Source organism: Clupea harengus, chromosome 4 (genome assembly GCF_900700415.2).
Source record: "Clupea harengus chromosome 4, Ch_v2.0.2, whole genome shotgun sequence".
In the NCBI taxonomy this organism is placed as follows: Eukaryota; Metazoa; Chordata; class Actinopteri; order Clupeiformes; family Clupeidae; genus Clupea; species Clupea harengus.
In genome coordinates this window covers 4,371,107-4,385,229 of record NC_045155.1, presented here as the reverse complement: position 1 = coordinate 4,385,229, position 14,123 = coordinate 4,371,107, and the positions used below count along the sequence as shown (strand labels likewise).

The 14,123-nt window shown below is 38.2% G+C and overlaps 2 protein-coding genes across 2 annotated transcripts; both read right to left on the bottom strand.

Annotated features, from left to right (window-relative positions):
- Positions 1–221: 221 nt before the first annotated feature.
- Positions 222–4,471, bottom strand: trappc6b (trafficking protein particle complex subunit 6B). The gene is made up of 6 exons (XM_012830997.3): positions 4,016–4,471; positions 3,777–3,844; positions 3,342–3,459; positions 3,125–3,208; positions 934–1,027; positions 222–622 (listed from the first exon to the last, which is right to left on the bottom strand). Exons 1-6 carry the CDS (start codon positions 4,094–4,096, stop codon positions 594–596), a joined length of 474 nt encoding a protein of 157 aa, XP_012686451.1. The 5' UTR covers positions 4,097–4,471; the 3' UTR covers positions 222–593.
- Positions 4,472–6,280: 1,809 nt separating this feature from the next.
- Positions 6,281–11,470, bottom strand: plagx (pleiomorphic adenoma gene X). The gene is made up of 3 exons (XM_012830995.3): positions 10,691–11,470; positions 8,858–8,909; positions 6,281–8,758 (listed from the first exon to the last, which is right to left on the bottom strand). The coding sequence occupies exon 3, from the start codon at positions 8,704–8,706 to the stop codon at positions 7,498–7,500; it is 1,209 nt and encodes a 402-aa protein (XP_012686449.1). The 5' UTR covers positions 8,707–8,758; positions 8,858–8,909; positions 10,691–11,470; the 3' UTR covers positions 6,281–7,497.
- Positions 11,471–14,123: the final 2,653 nt, after the last annotated feature.

The following is a 14,123-nucleotide window of genomic DNA, read 5'->3' as shown; positions in this document are numbered from 1 at the left end:
ACATCTACCAAATAAAATGCATGACTCAATACATCACAACCTCAAGGCCTTTTCTGGTCTGAAGTGGGTTGCTATTAACACATGCAGTGCATTGCCAAACTGCACCAAACACAAAGTTAAAATAAGGTTTATCATGATGGACATTTGATGCTATGACATCACATAACAACATATAATTAGAAAATGCACAATTATGAATTACATGATGAAAAAGACAAAGATATCTGGATGTGTATTTAATGTGTGTGTTACTATCCCAATACCACAAAACTATTAAGGGATTTCAACAAGACCATTACAATAACACAATCCTTAACTGTGTGCAATCATAGGCTATTAGTGAATATTCAGTGCAAACATAATTATGGATGTCAAATCAGTTGACAGTACTCTTAACAAGAAAATTAATAAACCATAACTGATTACAGTTAATGTAACAATAAAACATACTGAAAGAAAGACACAAAATAGATCATAACAGTAATTTCATGCAGGAATACTTTAAACTTCCTTTTTAAAACCAACAGAGAGGCAACAAGGATGATCAATGTATCTATGGATATATATTGGATGGAGTGTCCACTTCACTTTCTTTACTTCTGAATCATGACCTGGAATTTACCTGAAGAAAAGAAATAAAGGTCATTAGAGCTGAAGTGGTATGAAAGGCTCAGTTTTTCATCTGCAGTTAGTGATTTATGGCAGAAGCCTCTATTGCATCCACGCAACTTTGAAAAGTCTAATAAACAGCTAATTTGTTCAGCAAACTTCATACTCAACACTCTACTTTGAGCACTGATATACGATCAATCCTGACATTTCTGACTTAAACTTCCCCAAAACAGGAAACCAGATTGCACATTTTTTGCAAATGAACAAAGTGAAAATGTTAGCAAATCAAGAAAATTGATGCTGTATGTGTGCATCACTCACATGCAGGCATGACAGATACTTCTGCTGTGACAATACTTTTCACTCCAAGGTTGGAGAGCCCCCCTCTCACCAGGCCACAGCTGAACGCCAAATACTGTAAGGGTGAGATAAATCAGAGTATTCAGGACCAGACCACACAAGTCATTAAATGTATGCTTGCATTAACAGCAGTGTAACCAAATGTAGTATAAAAATGTAAAACATACACAGAGCTTTATTCAAAAAATGATTACACTAGCTTTCCATTTATCATTTATATGGAATGAAATGACAAGTTTTGAACAAATTAAATATCTTTCTGTACCCTCAGACCCCTGATGGCAGATCCCTAGATGTCATTCATTTAAACAAAGTGACTGTTGGTACTGAATTCTGTTGCAATACGCTTGGTACTTTTGATACGGAATTAAGTGGCAATAAGAATTGTGTTGGTGGGTCCGGATTTGGAGGATTAGCTTCAGCTAGTTAGCATCAAGTAGGCCGGTGTTTTTTTCTGACTGAATAAAGCAAATACAAAACAAATTTCATTCAGTAATCCTTCATTATATGACTATTATCATTAATATTTGTCTGTCGCAAATGTTAGATGTTTTCCAAGCAGATACATAAAATTAGAACAGATGCTTTAGTCTTTGCAATTCTCTGCTACTGACATGACAGCTCATGCACTAGTTTAGGGTGTTGTTGGAGCCAATTAATGTCCTGCCAACGTTGCAGAACTTCAGACACTGGGTGGGAAGATTTTGAAAGGAAGAAGCTAAAGTATGAGGAACTGGTAGCGGAAGCAAGGTAACAAGGTTGGCAAGCACACACAAGACTAGTGGAAATAAGTGTTAGAGGCTTTGTAGCTAAATCAACCACAATGCTTCTGTTGGATTTTGGTTTGAGGACGGTCACTCAAAGGACCTTTAAAGGGGTTATCTGAGGCGGCTGAAAAAGTGAGCCAGTGGTTATGGCTGAGGCACTCACAAACTATTTGGGGACATGTGGATTAACCTGTTTTACGTGAAAAAGCCTGTTGTTGTAAGATGTTTGGGTGCCTAAATGGTAAATGGTGCTTTTCTACTCATAGAGCACTCAAAGCGCTTTACAGATGAATACCTCAGACATCTACCCATGCATACACCGATGGCAGAAGTACTATCCAAGTTGCCAACCTGAACATCGGGAGCAGTTGGGGGTTCAGTGTCTTCGGTTGGGGGTTCTGTGTCTTAAAGTGAGCAGGGTTTGTATCCCATTTTAATCCCTTACCCTAATTCAGGTGAATTATCCCTGGAGACATTCCCACACCAACCCCTTACCTTAACCTGTGTAAGAATCTAATCCCTACCCTTACCCTAACCTGGGTTTTGGAGGGAGTTGAGAGTTAAAGAGTGTTTTGGATGGCGCTGGTGAATTAAAGCATTTCAAATTATTGCCAACACCACGTAATGACCCCTCCTGAGGATCTCAAGTTTTACACTAGCTCTCGCACGCACTCAGTTTTCAGTTAGAGCCCTTGGTAAACAAGAGTAAGGATGGTGACTGCAGAAAGCAATTATTTGGAAGATCTTTGAGAAAATAGACTATCGTTGTGATAAAATAAATATGCAATTATTATGAGATGTGGACAGATTTCTCAAGAATGGCTCAAACATCGAGTCTGTCATATAATAGACTATGCAACTACACTAACATGGTTAAACAAATGAGTGTTGTCATGACTTTACATTTTTAATCAGTTGGGCTTACTAATGATGACCAGCTTTCACTAGCCACTATATGTTAAACATATTAAGAACACTTTAAAAAAAAAAAAAACACTTTGTTGACTGAATTTTGGGCTACTGTAGAATGTTGGTAACTAGCATTAAAATATAATTCAAAATTCAGGGTTTTCCGAAGTTCACTTCATCTGATCTGGTCTATGGCCTTCAATTAGGCATAAGTGACAAACTATAGGTACCAGGTGAACTTCCACATTTGATCTCATCTTTCAAGCTTGATCAGCTTAGAAATAGTATTTTCCATATAAACCACAGACTCTCTCTAGAACCAAGTTTAAAGCATTAACAAGGCCTCACTAAAGATTGTTTCAGATTCAACATACAACCTTAATTTATCTTTCCAGTCCATTTTCAACACTGAGGATTTCAACAAATACTTAAAAACGTGAAAATGTATATCAGTGTGTCCAGAGGCAGCAAATCACCTTTGGAGCGTGTTCCAGATACTGTTTGCCCGCAGACAGCTGATTAAGTAGACGGAATTTGTTGTCTTGAAGCACATAAATACCCTAAAAAAGAACACAAAACATTGTCAACAGGGGAAGGAATCAATGTCTAATCTTCAGATGTGACTTCAGTACACAGTAGTAGATCTAAAAGGGTGTTCATTCAAGTGTATGTGAAAGGGTGTTTGACCCATACCTGGTGATTTGTCCTCAGGTTGTCAATTTGCTTTTTAAAGACACTGGTCCAAAAGTCCTTGCAGATGAACTTCATGATGTCAAGTTCATCTTTGAAGCGTGCAGTATCTTTTGTAAATCTGAAATAGGCCAGTTTTGTCATTTTCTTCTACATCCATGACATCTGAATGTAAACTTCATTTCTAGACGATGCACAAGCAAATTATTCGTTTTAACTTATTCACATAGGCTACTGCTGTAAAACTAGGTAATCCACGTTTATATTTTAAGGCAATACCTAAAGTCCCCGTATTGACAACTAAAGCAGTATGCCGTTGAGGCAGTTACGCCGATGCCAGATTCTAAAAGGTCTAAAAATGCCTCACTTTAGTAGTCTACTAGCTAGACATGAACTGTAAGAGACACAATAATCATTTTGTCTTTCATGAACTGATACCTTTCTATGAGTCCTTGTCCGACTCTAAATCCCATGTTTTCCAGTCTGGTGATACATCTCCCATTTTCCTGCAGGATGCAACATATAACAAAGTTCGTGAAGATCATTATTATCACAAAGGAGTAAGAATAGCTTAGTTTGGACACAAATCATACTATCATCACAAAACGCAAGTCCCCTAAGAATGTCCTGTTAGATACGATACTACAAAAAAGCGGACAAAAAATGTTTTACGTTACCATCTCTCCATTCTCAGCTGATTTGTACACATATTGAATGACTTCATTGTGGAGAAATTGGAAAAGAGCTTCGTCTGCCATTCCGGAAGAACACCAAACAACAACGCTTTTCGAAAATATTCATAAATAATATATTTTCTGGGTATGCCCCTCTGCTCTTTTCTACACAGCAAAGTTAGTCAATATCATCTCGTTGCCGGCTATCGCTCTGATGGAAATGGCTAGCTGACGTTAGTTATGACTTGGTGATTTAAACGGTGGAAGTGTAGTTCGACGTCACAGCTTACTGGAGTTAAAACAGCAAGTGGAAAAAGTGTTAAGACCGTATAACACTTATTAAAACTTGAATTGTTATGCTACCATGTTTACCACTAACCACAGAATATCCCGTAGACAGACTCGGCCCTAGCACAAATCATTTGGCAACAGAGGTCCTTTCTGCTTCCGTAAATATTTTAGCTGCCTATGCCGTTGCCTGTCTGTATTGTAGTGGCTCATTTGAAAGTAGCCTAATAACGACATATCTTATTGTGGATTGATAATGTATATCACGCGTGAATAATAGTGCAGTTTAAATATATAATAACTCGTGATCTTAGTCAGAAAAAGGAAAGAAAAGACAAAACCGAAAAAGAACACATAAAACAAACATTTCTTCTTCCACCAGTTGTGGTATGATGATAATTGATTGGATGATAACTCCTTAAATACTGGTTACAGACTGAAATATGTGCAACCTGTTTTTTGTGCTGCTGTCCATCTCCAGTCTAGGTAATGCAGTACAGTACAATTTGTCATTTTGTATATGATTGACAATGAACAGCCAAACGCAAAAGGAGCTACGGGAACATTTAGCACTGACAGAGATACAAAAAGATTTTCATTAGTACCTGAAAAGTTATTAAAGTGATAATAGCCATCAACGCTGTGTGTGTCATCACAAAGAGGCAAAAGATATTTAGCTTTTTCACTTTTATTCTCTTTTAAAAAGGATTGATAAAACATCAGTATTGTCAATGCCCATGTTGCGCTTGTACAGATACACAACACTTTTCCTAAAAGATATACATTTCTAAACACAGTTCTCTCATCATGAGGTACAATGTGTAGCACCAAAGTGCTATTGTCTGAGGTAGTCAGCCAGTATCAAAATATCACAGTAACTACAAAGATCTAACTACAAAACTGAATACCAGGGAATGTACAGCTATGGGCCTAACAGAATATTGTTAGTTAAGTGCACAAGTACTGATATCCCTGCCTTTGTGTGACTGGCACAATGTTGGGTGAGGTATATATACTGTAGTAGACCAAACAAAACGTCAGTTATACATCTGGGGCAGACCTTTCAAATGACATCATTATACAAAACGTTGGTAGGTGCATCGCTCTCATATTAGTTTTAAATATGAGTATCACTCCCTGAATAATATGTCTGATGTCTATAGGGAGTAAACTGCATGATACGATCATGTCCTAACACGTAGTCTAATTAGCCCCAAGAGTGATTTCTTCTCAAATCAATTTGTAACAGTCTAGATAACATTTTTGATATCATCCACTGTACATTACTTGCAATCTGACCTTCCATTTTAAGTTTCAAGTGATACTGCATTTGTAAAGCAGATTCAGGTAGTAGGATTGATGAGGTATGTTGTGTTAAAAACAAAAAAAAGTCAAATCTACAATGCTAACAAATAACAAATCAAAATATGCGGTTCATGTTATTGGTCACATTAAAAGATACACAGCATCAATTCCCTGGAACTCTGAGTCCCCACAGAAGTGCTCACTTAATCTGAGGCCAAAACTCACTTTAAAGGGCCCACATTTCAGTGTAGAATCCCTGAAAACATTGTAGATATTCAGGCTTCCGAAGTCTACAAAGATAATCCTACCATATGCAAGTCATTAAATGTTTCTCAAAACAAGACCACTTGCGACCACTGCTTCCCTGGAAACAGCCTTTCATATTCATTATTATTCATATATTCTCTTTTCAGATATTCAGAAACCACACAGGCCCACTGTGTGTCTTGCTCAGGCCCGGGACAAGATGATATCCTAGGCCACCCCCTTGACCAACAACCCCCACCCCCACCCCCACCACACACACACACACACACACACACACACACACACACACACACACACACACACACACACACACACACACACACACACACACACACACACACACACACACACACACACACACACACACACACACACACACACACACCCAGGCAAAGATCATTGACTGCCACAACCAAACACCAATTCCCCCCGCCCCGTGCACAGATCGCTGACTGGCCATTTGCACACGGCAATGCACACACAACGCATGTTCCATCTGCGCACGGCAAAACAGTTCTCCTCTCCAACGCATTTAATCATAGAGCTTCGCATGGGCCCCCCTGGCCTTCGGCCGAGGATCATCTCTACCCTTTGACCCCCCCTGATGGTGGGCCTGATGCTAGATAATAACAAAATGATAATTGTGAGGAGATAATATTGATAAATGCAGCAATTTCAGACTTAAAAACAATTGATTACAATCATTTGAAAAACAACTTAAAAGTAATGTTTCACAGCAAAACCTTTGAATACTTTTGCTTATTCAACATTATTCCATACTTTGTATATGATAATATTTTCAAAAATCATGCTAATGTTCAGGTGTACACTAAAGTTATTCACCAACCAATCACAAAAATCCAGTTCACTGTTTGCAGATAAGAGATTAATTATTGCTTCCATCAGTACACACACCTGATTCTTAATCTAGCACAAACTAAATCTAAATATGCCATTACTTAGGGATTTCAATCATCCTGTTGCTAAAATGGGTCAACCTCACTATACTAAAACAAATTTAGGAAACTCTACCCCTATCAGAGTAACTTAGCTTCTAAAATGTTCTGAAATTTTGAAAGATGTATTGCCCTTCTGTTAGAATTTCAATAACAAAATTCATGTTAATCCTGCAACAACTTAATGTGCTATACAAGATGTGTGACAGTGCAGTCCGTGAGGTGAAACTAGATAACAGAATCCAGCTTGGGCTCTGGACTTTTTTTTTTTTAAAGTTTGAAGAACTCGACTGAATTTCACCTTCAGTCGAAGAAGTGCTAAAGGCAATAAAAGTGCTCCACTGTTCAAGAAGAAGACACTGTGTCATTTTGCTTCATGAGATTCATTATGGGCGTAAAATAAAAATAAAGTATCTGATTTTTGTGGGTAAATTTGCCTCTTGGGTTTTAAACCTGAGAGATCAGAATAAAGGGGGTAACTGCTTGAAAAGTAGTAAATCTATAAACACTACAGAGGAACAACTAAAACTAATCTAATTAGGCCTATAGATGTTCACTTTGACTTCCGGGAAAACTGTGTGTCTGGTTCGTTCAAAATATAGGATTCTCATTCAGCAGGCTCTATATCATATTTTTTATGTTTTTGTACCCTCTTCATCCAGAAAGGTTTTACTGTTGGAAAGCCTGGTGGAATCGTGGCAGTGTGTGAGAACTGAAACCAGGGCTAAACACTGCAGGCATCTGGTTCAGGGGGCCTGAGGTCTGGTGCTCCTGATGCTGCTGTAGCTGAAATGTGGGAAGGGGCCCAGACATTTGTGAAGAGGAGGAGGAAGAATTGGCAGCTGAGGTGGTCGTTGAGTAACCCATCACAAGACCTCCCGTGCCCAAAGGACTACTATAAGGGGGCAATCCAAATGGCAAGAACCCAAGAAGATGGGAGAGGTCCATATTAGCAGCAGAGGTGTGCTCTGTGTTAGAGAAGGCGGAGTTCCTGAGAGAGAAGTGAGGGTCTTGACCAAGGCCTTCTGGAAACAAGTCTCCTGGCCGGGATGAGCAAGCAGGGGCTGCTGCCTGAGGGGCAGGTGGCCCACACTGCAGCTCTGCCAGAAGGTTCTCCATTTCTGCCTTCAGGTATGAGGTAGATCCAGACTGATACCTAGGGGGTTGTAGGTACTGTTGCTGCTGAAGCTGCTGCTGCTGCTGGAGCTTAGGAGGCTCCATGCTGCAACCAACCCCCAAGGGGGCTGAAAGGGAGCCAGGCACCAAAGAGTGGTGGTGATGGTGGTGGTGGCGTACCCCTGAGGTAGAAGCACCCTGCAGATGCTGAGAGTTGTACAAGCTCATTGAAAAGGCCTCTGTGGGGTCCTTTGTAAGTGTCACAGGGCCTAAAGTGGGGCTTGGCTCTTCTTTCATAGCGCCTTGGGCCATGGAGGCAAGTTGACTTGGCTCCTGAGCATGGCTTTTCTTCAGATGCCTTGTAAGATGGTCCCTGCGGCCAAATCGCTGGGCACAATGCGGGCACAGGAAGTCCCTGCGGCCCGTATGCACCACAGCATGGCGCCGCACATCTTTGCGAGTGTAGAAGCGGCGATCACAATGGTCACAGGGGTGTCTCCTCTCCCTCACAGCAGTGCCCGCCGGTGGTGGTCTACCTGTGTGGGTGCCCAGGTGCTCCAAGAGATCAGGCATGCTTTCGAAATTCTGCTGGCATACCTTGCAGGTGAGGTCCCCTGTACGGGAGGCAGCATGTGTAGCCACATGACGCCTGTAACCCAGTCTGGTGTTGTAGTGCTTACCACATTCCTCACACTGCAAGTTCTGCTTATTAGGGTCGTGGGTCTGCAAATGGCTGTTCAAGTGGTCCTTCCCGTGGTACATTTTCTCACAGAAAGAGTTGAGGCAGATTCTGAGAGAGAGAATGGCCACATGTCTAACCAGCAGGAGGAAGAGAAAATACAAGATTTTTAGGATCTACGTGCATTTTATGTTTTTTTTTTTTAAAGACAAGAAAAAAAGTTTAATGACGTACCACACATCCAACTCCTAGTGCAACTAGAGGGCAGTTTTGAATCAGCATCGTCCTGCGGGTAACAAAATGAAGGGTATGAAATTTCACTGTTCATGTGGATCCCTGGAACACAACTGTTCACAACTGAGCACAACTGAGACAGACAATTGGATTTTAAAATTTGTATTTAACAAAACACAAAGCATACGTCATACATACAACACAAGGAAACACCACATGCAGCCTTGTTATGTTTGTAATCTATGATGTAAATTACATCTATTATTGCTGTAAAAACAGCTTATAGCAATTACCAAGACTCACTCATGATTTTGTACCAAACCGTTAAACTTCCTATTCCAGATTTCAGATCTGTTGTTACTTATTACTGTTCCTGCTGAGAACACACATAAAATAGGGGCGACTGACTAAAGGTTTCCTATATAGGACTGTGCGGAAATCCACCACAAACAAGGATGGCACTTTATCTAAAAGTGTTTTCCTAAACCATCAATCACCAAAACACTTCTTTCTGTGAATCAGCTAAATATTCTACTCCACCATAAAAAGAAGCTGAATTGGTTTGCAATTTTCAAACCCAGTAAACATGCTGATTGTTCCCACCAAATTTAAGGCTAAATTCCCCTAATGTATCGGCAGTCGGCTGTAGGATAGAGTCTTGGGCCATGTCCATCATTTCAACCCTTGTAATTCCAGTAAACCTGATGATCCCTTCAAATGCACTTTTTCTATGAGTTCGTCTAGGATTGGAGATACACCTTGGGAGTCACAAAGTGTGCAACTACGACCCAATTTCTACAACCTATTTCAATGAAACACTACTAAGCAAAGATTGAGAATGGATACAGATGCCACTGAACACTTGAGTTTAAAAGTCCAGCAAAGACCAACACAATTTTGTCATTCATTTTGCCCAAAAATAAATCATTTTAAAAGGCTTACATGTTCACTAGTAAATGCTATTCAACATTAAAATACATATAAAACACAATACTAAATGTTATTCATATTTTATAAATTCATATGGCTATACACTCCAGACGAATGTCTTTATAGTGCTGTTATGATGCTATTGTTGGGGTGGGTTTATTGACATGGTCTGAACAAAGCCTATTAAAATATAGTCAACCGGCAAACGTTTTCTAAATAATTGTAAGCTATAGCGTTAAACATATATTACATTTCATTAACCCAAACATCGCTTTAGCCTACTTAAACTATAATGTGACAAACATTTACCCTATGTGTTTCATAACATAACTTCAATGAGGTAGTGGAAGTGGAAAGCGTCGGCTAGTAAGGATAATTATCACTAACTCTGAAAAGTTAAATGTACCTCGTGTGTTTAAAAATGACAAAACATATCTGAAGTTTTTCTTTTTGATAACACTAGTAGCTATGCAGTTCAACAACAACTATAATACAGACTTATTTATGTTTTCCCATCAAATGTATACAACTTGGCTGAAGCCAAGGGCAATAACACCGGAAAGTAGATAGGGCCTACTAACAAAAGTGATACAATGTTCATTTGAGGTGCAAACGGTGTTATTTCAGAGGACACACCATTTTCGTTCAGTGCTCAAGTATTGCTTCTCTGTCCACATTGTCGGTTGCTAACGCAGAGGCCACATTTATCTAACTAAAAAGATCAATTATGATGGTAGTGTCGATTCCATCAACAAAATCGTGATAGCGAAAGTGGTATAATTCAGTATAAACACGGATGATGAAGCTCATTTCCATTTTTCCGATTATTTTAAAGTACATAGCGATTAGCAAGTGCATGGAGACGGGTAGAACTTGAAAAAAATAAATTAGGCATAAACTCACCACGAACTTTCGAGGACTGCATTTGTCGATGGAGGCAACTTTCGAAATCCCAACCGGGCGCAAGCTCTGCCGAAGTGCTGTCGCTTTCAAATCCACCATGTACACATAATTCATTATCTGTAGTACATTTTTCTAATTTTTTTAGATTTTTTGATATTTTTGAGGCCTGGGTTATTTTCCCTCTACATACCGCAGCGCTCGAGTAGCTGAGCGCGTGCATTGTGGGAGTATGACGTCAGACAGCTTGAGTTAACTTTGGGATGGGGGAATAGTGGTTGAGGTTTTTTTTTTTCCAGAAGATCTAGTCCCACAATCAGAGTGTATCCAGTGCAAATGACTTGGAGCGAGAAATAGACATTTGGAAAATACCCATCTAGATCAAAAATATCAACCGTTTGCCAGGCATATTTTACACTACAATGCTTATAGGATAGCCACAAAACAAAGTTTACAAATCAAGCAAACGTGTTAAGAAAATAATTTCACTAGGCTCACCAGATTTGGTAAGGTATCGGCTAACAGTCAAACGGACCTAATTGTCCTAATTGATGTAAATAGCCATTACTATTCAGTCCTAAAATATAGCAAAAAAATGTATGTAGCCTAACAAACAACTGAAAATTACATTTAATGAAATATGTTCAGCTGAAGCACTTAAGCGATTCTCAAAGCCTACAATTCCTGCTATGAAATCTCAAAGGTTGTTGTACTGTTTCCTAGGAGACTCAACGCTGTATTCAAAAATGCTGCAAGGGATAAGGGTAAAAACCAAACAAAAGAACTTCTGAAGGCAGGTCTTCTGGAAAGCCACATTTATACCATCCCATTATTCGTCCCACCATCCCGGTATTACTCAGAAAAAATAGTTAAAGCAGTCCATGTTAAAACAAAAATTAAATAAATGAAAATGAGTAAAGTTGGCTAATAGAAATAAAATCCTATGAATGTAGCCCACGTTGCTGAAAGTAATTTAAGTTAGTACTAGTTAACAAAAGTAGTTTGCTTACTTTTGTTTATTCCGTTGTTATTTCAATAAGGCTGTCGTAGTCTAGCCACCTGAAGTGTCCCAATGGGCTAATGCAACATTGTCTGCAATTTACTGCTGTTAAGTCATAAAAAGCTATGGAAAACACTTAATTGAATTGGAACTTTTGAGCAAAACTGAAACAAGCTATCTTCTTCTGGCAATGTATTCAGTTTGTGTGAGTAGCATTATAGTAGTGAATCCGTTAGCCTACAACCTAACCAATAAATGAAAGGGGGACCAGCAATATCTAACATCAACATGAATCAACATGTGACCCTTAATCACATTAGGCTACATAACATTCGACATTTATTATCTTTCATCAAATACATGGTTTATTGATATTAAATCTATTTCCTGTCTAGATGACATTAGGATTGAGTGAGGACAAGACATCCTGGTTTTGACCAGTACATTCTGCTTGCATGAAAGTCTGTAGGTTATGTTTAATCTAAGCACAAAATGTAGAATCATGTTCATGAATCGATTCTCATGTTTGTCAAATATGGCTATTCTGTTGGTGTTTAGGATGTGCACCTATGGTTTGGTGCTGCTTTGTTATCAAATGTGTGCATCACACTAATCAAGTTAACTTCAAATGTACAGTTCTTTACACATTTACAATCTACAAATGTACAGGCTACACAGCAACTCTCTTTTCAATGTAAAAATGCATAATCAGGATCCTCTCAAAATTCAACACGCTTGATGTATCATTTGGTAGAAGGGTGTAAAATGTTAAAAGAAAACATGCATTTTTTCAGGTCAATGACACGGCCAAAATGGAAGGAAAGAAGAAAATATGTACAGTGCCAATATGTGTATTCTTTCTTTCAACGATCTTATCAGCAAAATATCAACTTTCTATGTTGTTAGGACCATTCTTAAAATAAAGAATTGCAAATGATTCATTTTATTAACAATATTGCAAAAAAACATCAATTCATTTTTATAAACAAAATTACAAAGATTACCAGGAGGGGTAAGGCAGGGAAAAGAGTGAGAATGTGGTGAAGTTGTGGAAATGAGGCCACAAAAAGGAAGTAAAGTTGTCCCAGTGTAATAACAAAAGAAATGTACCACTTTTGCTTATGGAGACCAAATGTGCTTCAGACTGATCTAGATATCAGTGTTTCATACCAGTTGAAACGTTCTGATTTAAAATGAAGCACATTATGGCACCAGAGATTTTATCTGTTTAAACACTAAGGAGATTCTAAGATGCCATCTTGTATCTTGATACTATGTTTACGATGTTTTTATTGAACAGGAATCACTGAGTGAAAGGATGAGCACAATTACATATAAGTTTAAGGAGGATCAACCACTGTTTGATACCCTCACGTAGGGATTGATAGGGGTAGCAATCAGAGTTCAGGGATCAAGATTTGGGACATGGGGTTAGATCTCAAGATGGGTGCAGGACATTTCGGTGCCACTGCTAAACAACACTGCCACAACCAGTCTGACTAGTTCTATGAGTTTGTGCAAAATCATTATTTTTTAAACTCAAAGAAAGTAAGGTAAAGTAAGGATAGGTATATTACTGGAATTAATGGGGGAGTTTTGACTATTATAAAAAAAATAACAAGCATTTCAAAATGTATTTATCCTTGCTCTTTGGTTCTAACAGACCCATGACAACAATCAAGCAGATGTATGTTGATTCATGATAGGAAGAAAAAAAACACTGTTTTGAAATTATTTTCAAGAAATTGCAGTATTATAATTCAAATATGAGGTTGAAGTGTATCACAAAAACCCTTAAAACAATTAGATAAAATGTTATACTTGGAATATAAAAATTTGTACCTAAGTAGTTTTAACAGGATTCATTAGAATGGTGAAAAAAGTATATTATTCTGGGTCTTTGTTTGCCATGACAATATTTCAGTCAAGATATTTTTTAATCACTTAATTTGTCATTTGTTTACAATATATTCAATATTTGTTCACATAAAGATTTAAGGTTGTATTTAAAGAATCCTAACTAGTTGCTAGAAATGTTGAACACTGCTTAAGGCAAAAGAAAGTCAATTTATTCAACTTTCCAGAACGTTTTTAAAGATTACCCATTAACACAATCAAGGCTGCTACTGCGGACCAGTGGCAACAAGAGTGATTCATTTGATTCATGTATACACAGTAAAAACCTTTAGAAGAGTTTACATTAAAGTAACTCATTTAAAGTGATGTTTAAAGGAAGTTTCATCAATCGTTTTCATGGAAAAATTACATTTTCATTTACAGTCAAAAGTAATATATATTCAATTTACTATAATTTCAAAGTGAATGAGAAACTGCATACAATTACTGATAAAACCTTTTGTGTTCTAAACTCCTTTGACTTACTTCCACATACCTTTTATCATTAGCCTATTAGTATTTCTAGTAATGGAAGTATGT

Coding starts and splice junctions, on each gene's coding strand:
- trappc6b (XM_012830997.3), bottom strand. CDS start 4,096: ATGGCAGACGAAGCTCTTTTCCAATTTCTCCACAATGAAGTCATTCAA. Junction 3,460..3,776: donor GGACAAGGACTCATAGAAAG/GTATCAGTTCAT, acceptor GGCCTATTTCAG/ATTTACAAAAGATACTGCAC. Junction 1,028..3,124: donor ATCTGGAACACGCTCCAAAG/GTGATTTGCTGC, acceptor TCACCCTTACAG/TATTTGGCGTTCAGCTGTGG.
- plagx (XM_012830995.3), bottom strand. CDS start 8,706: ATGTACCACGGGAAGGACCACTTGAACAGCCATTTGCAGACCCACGAC.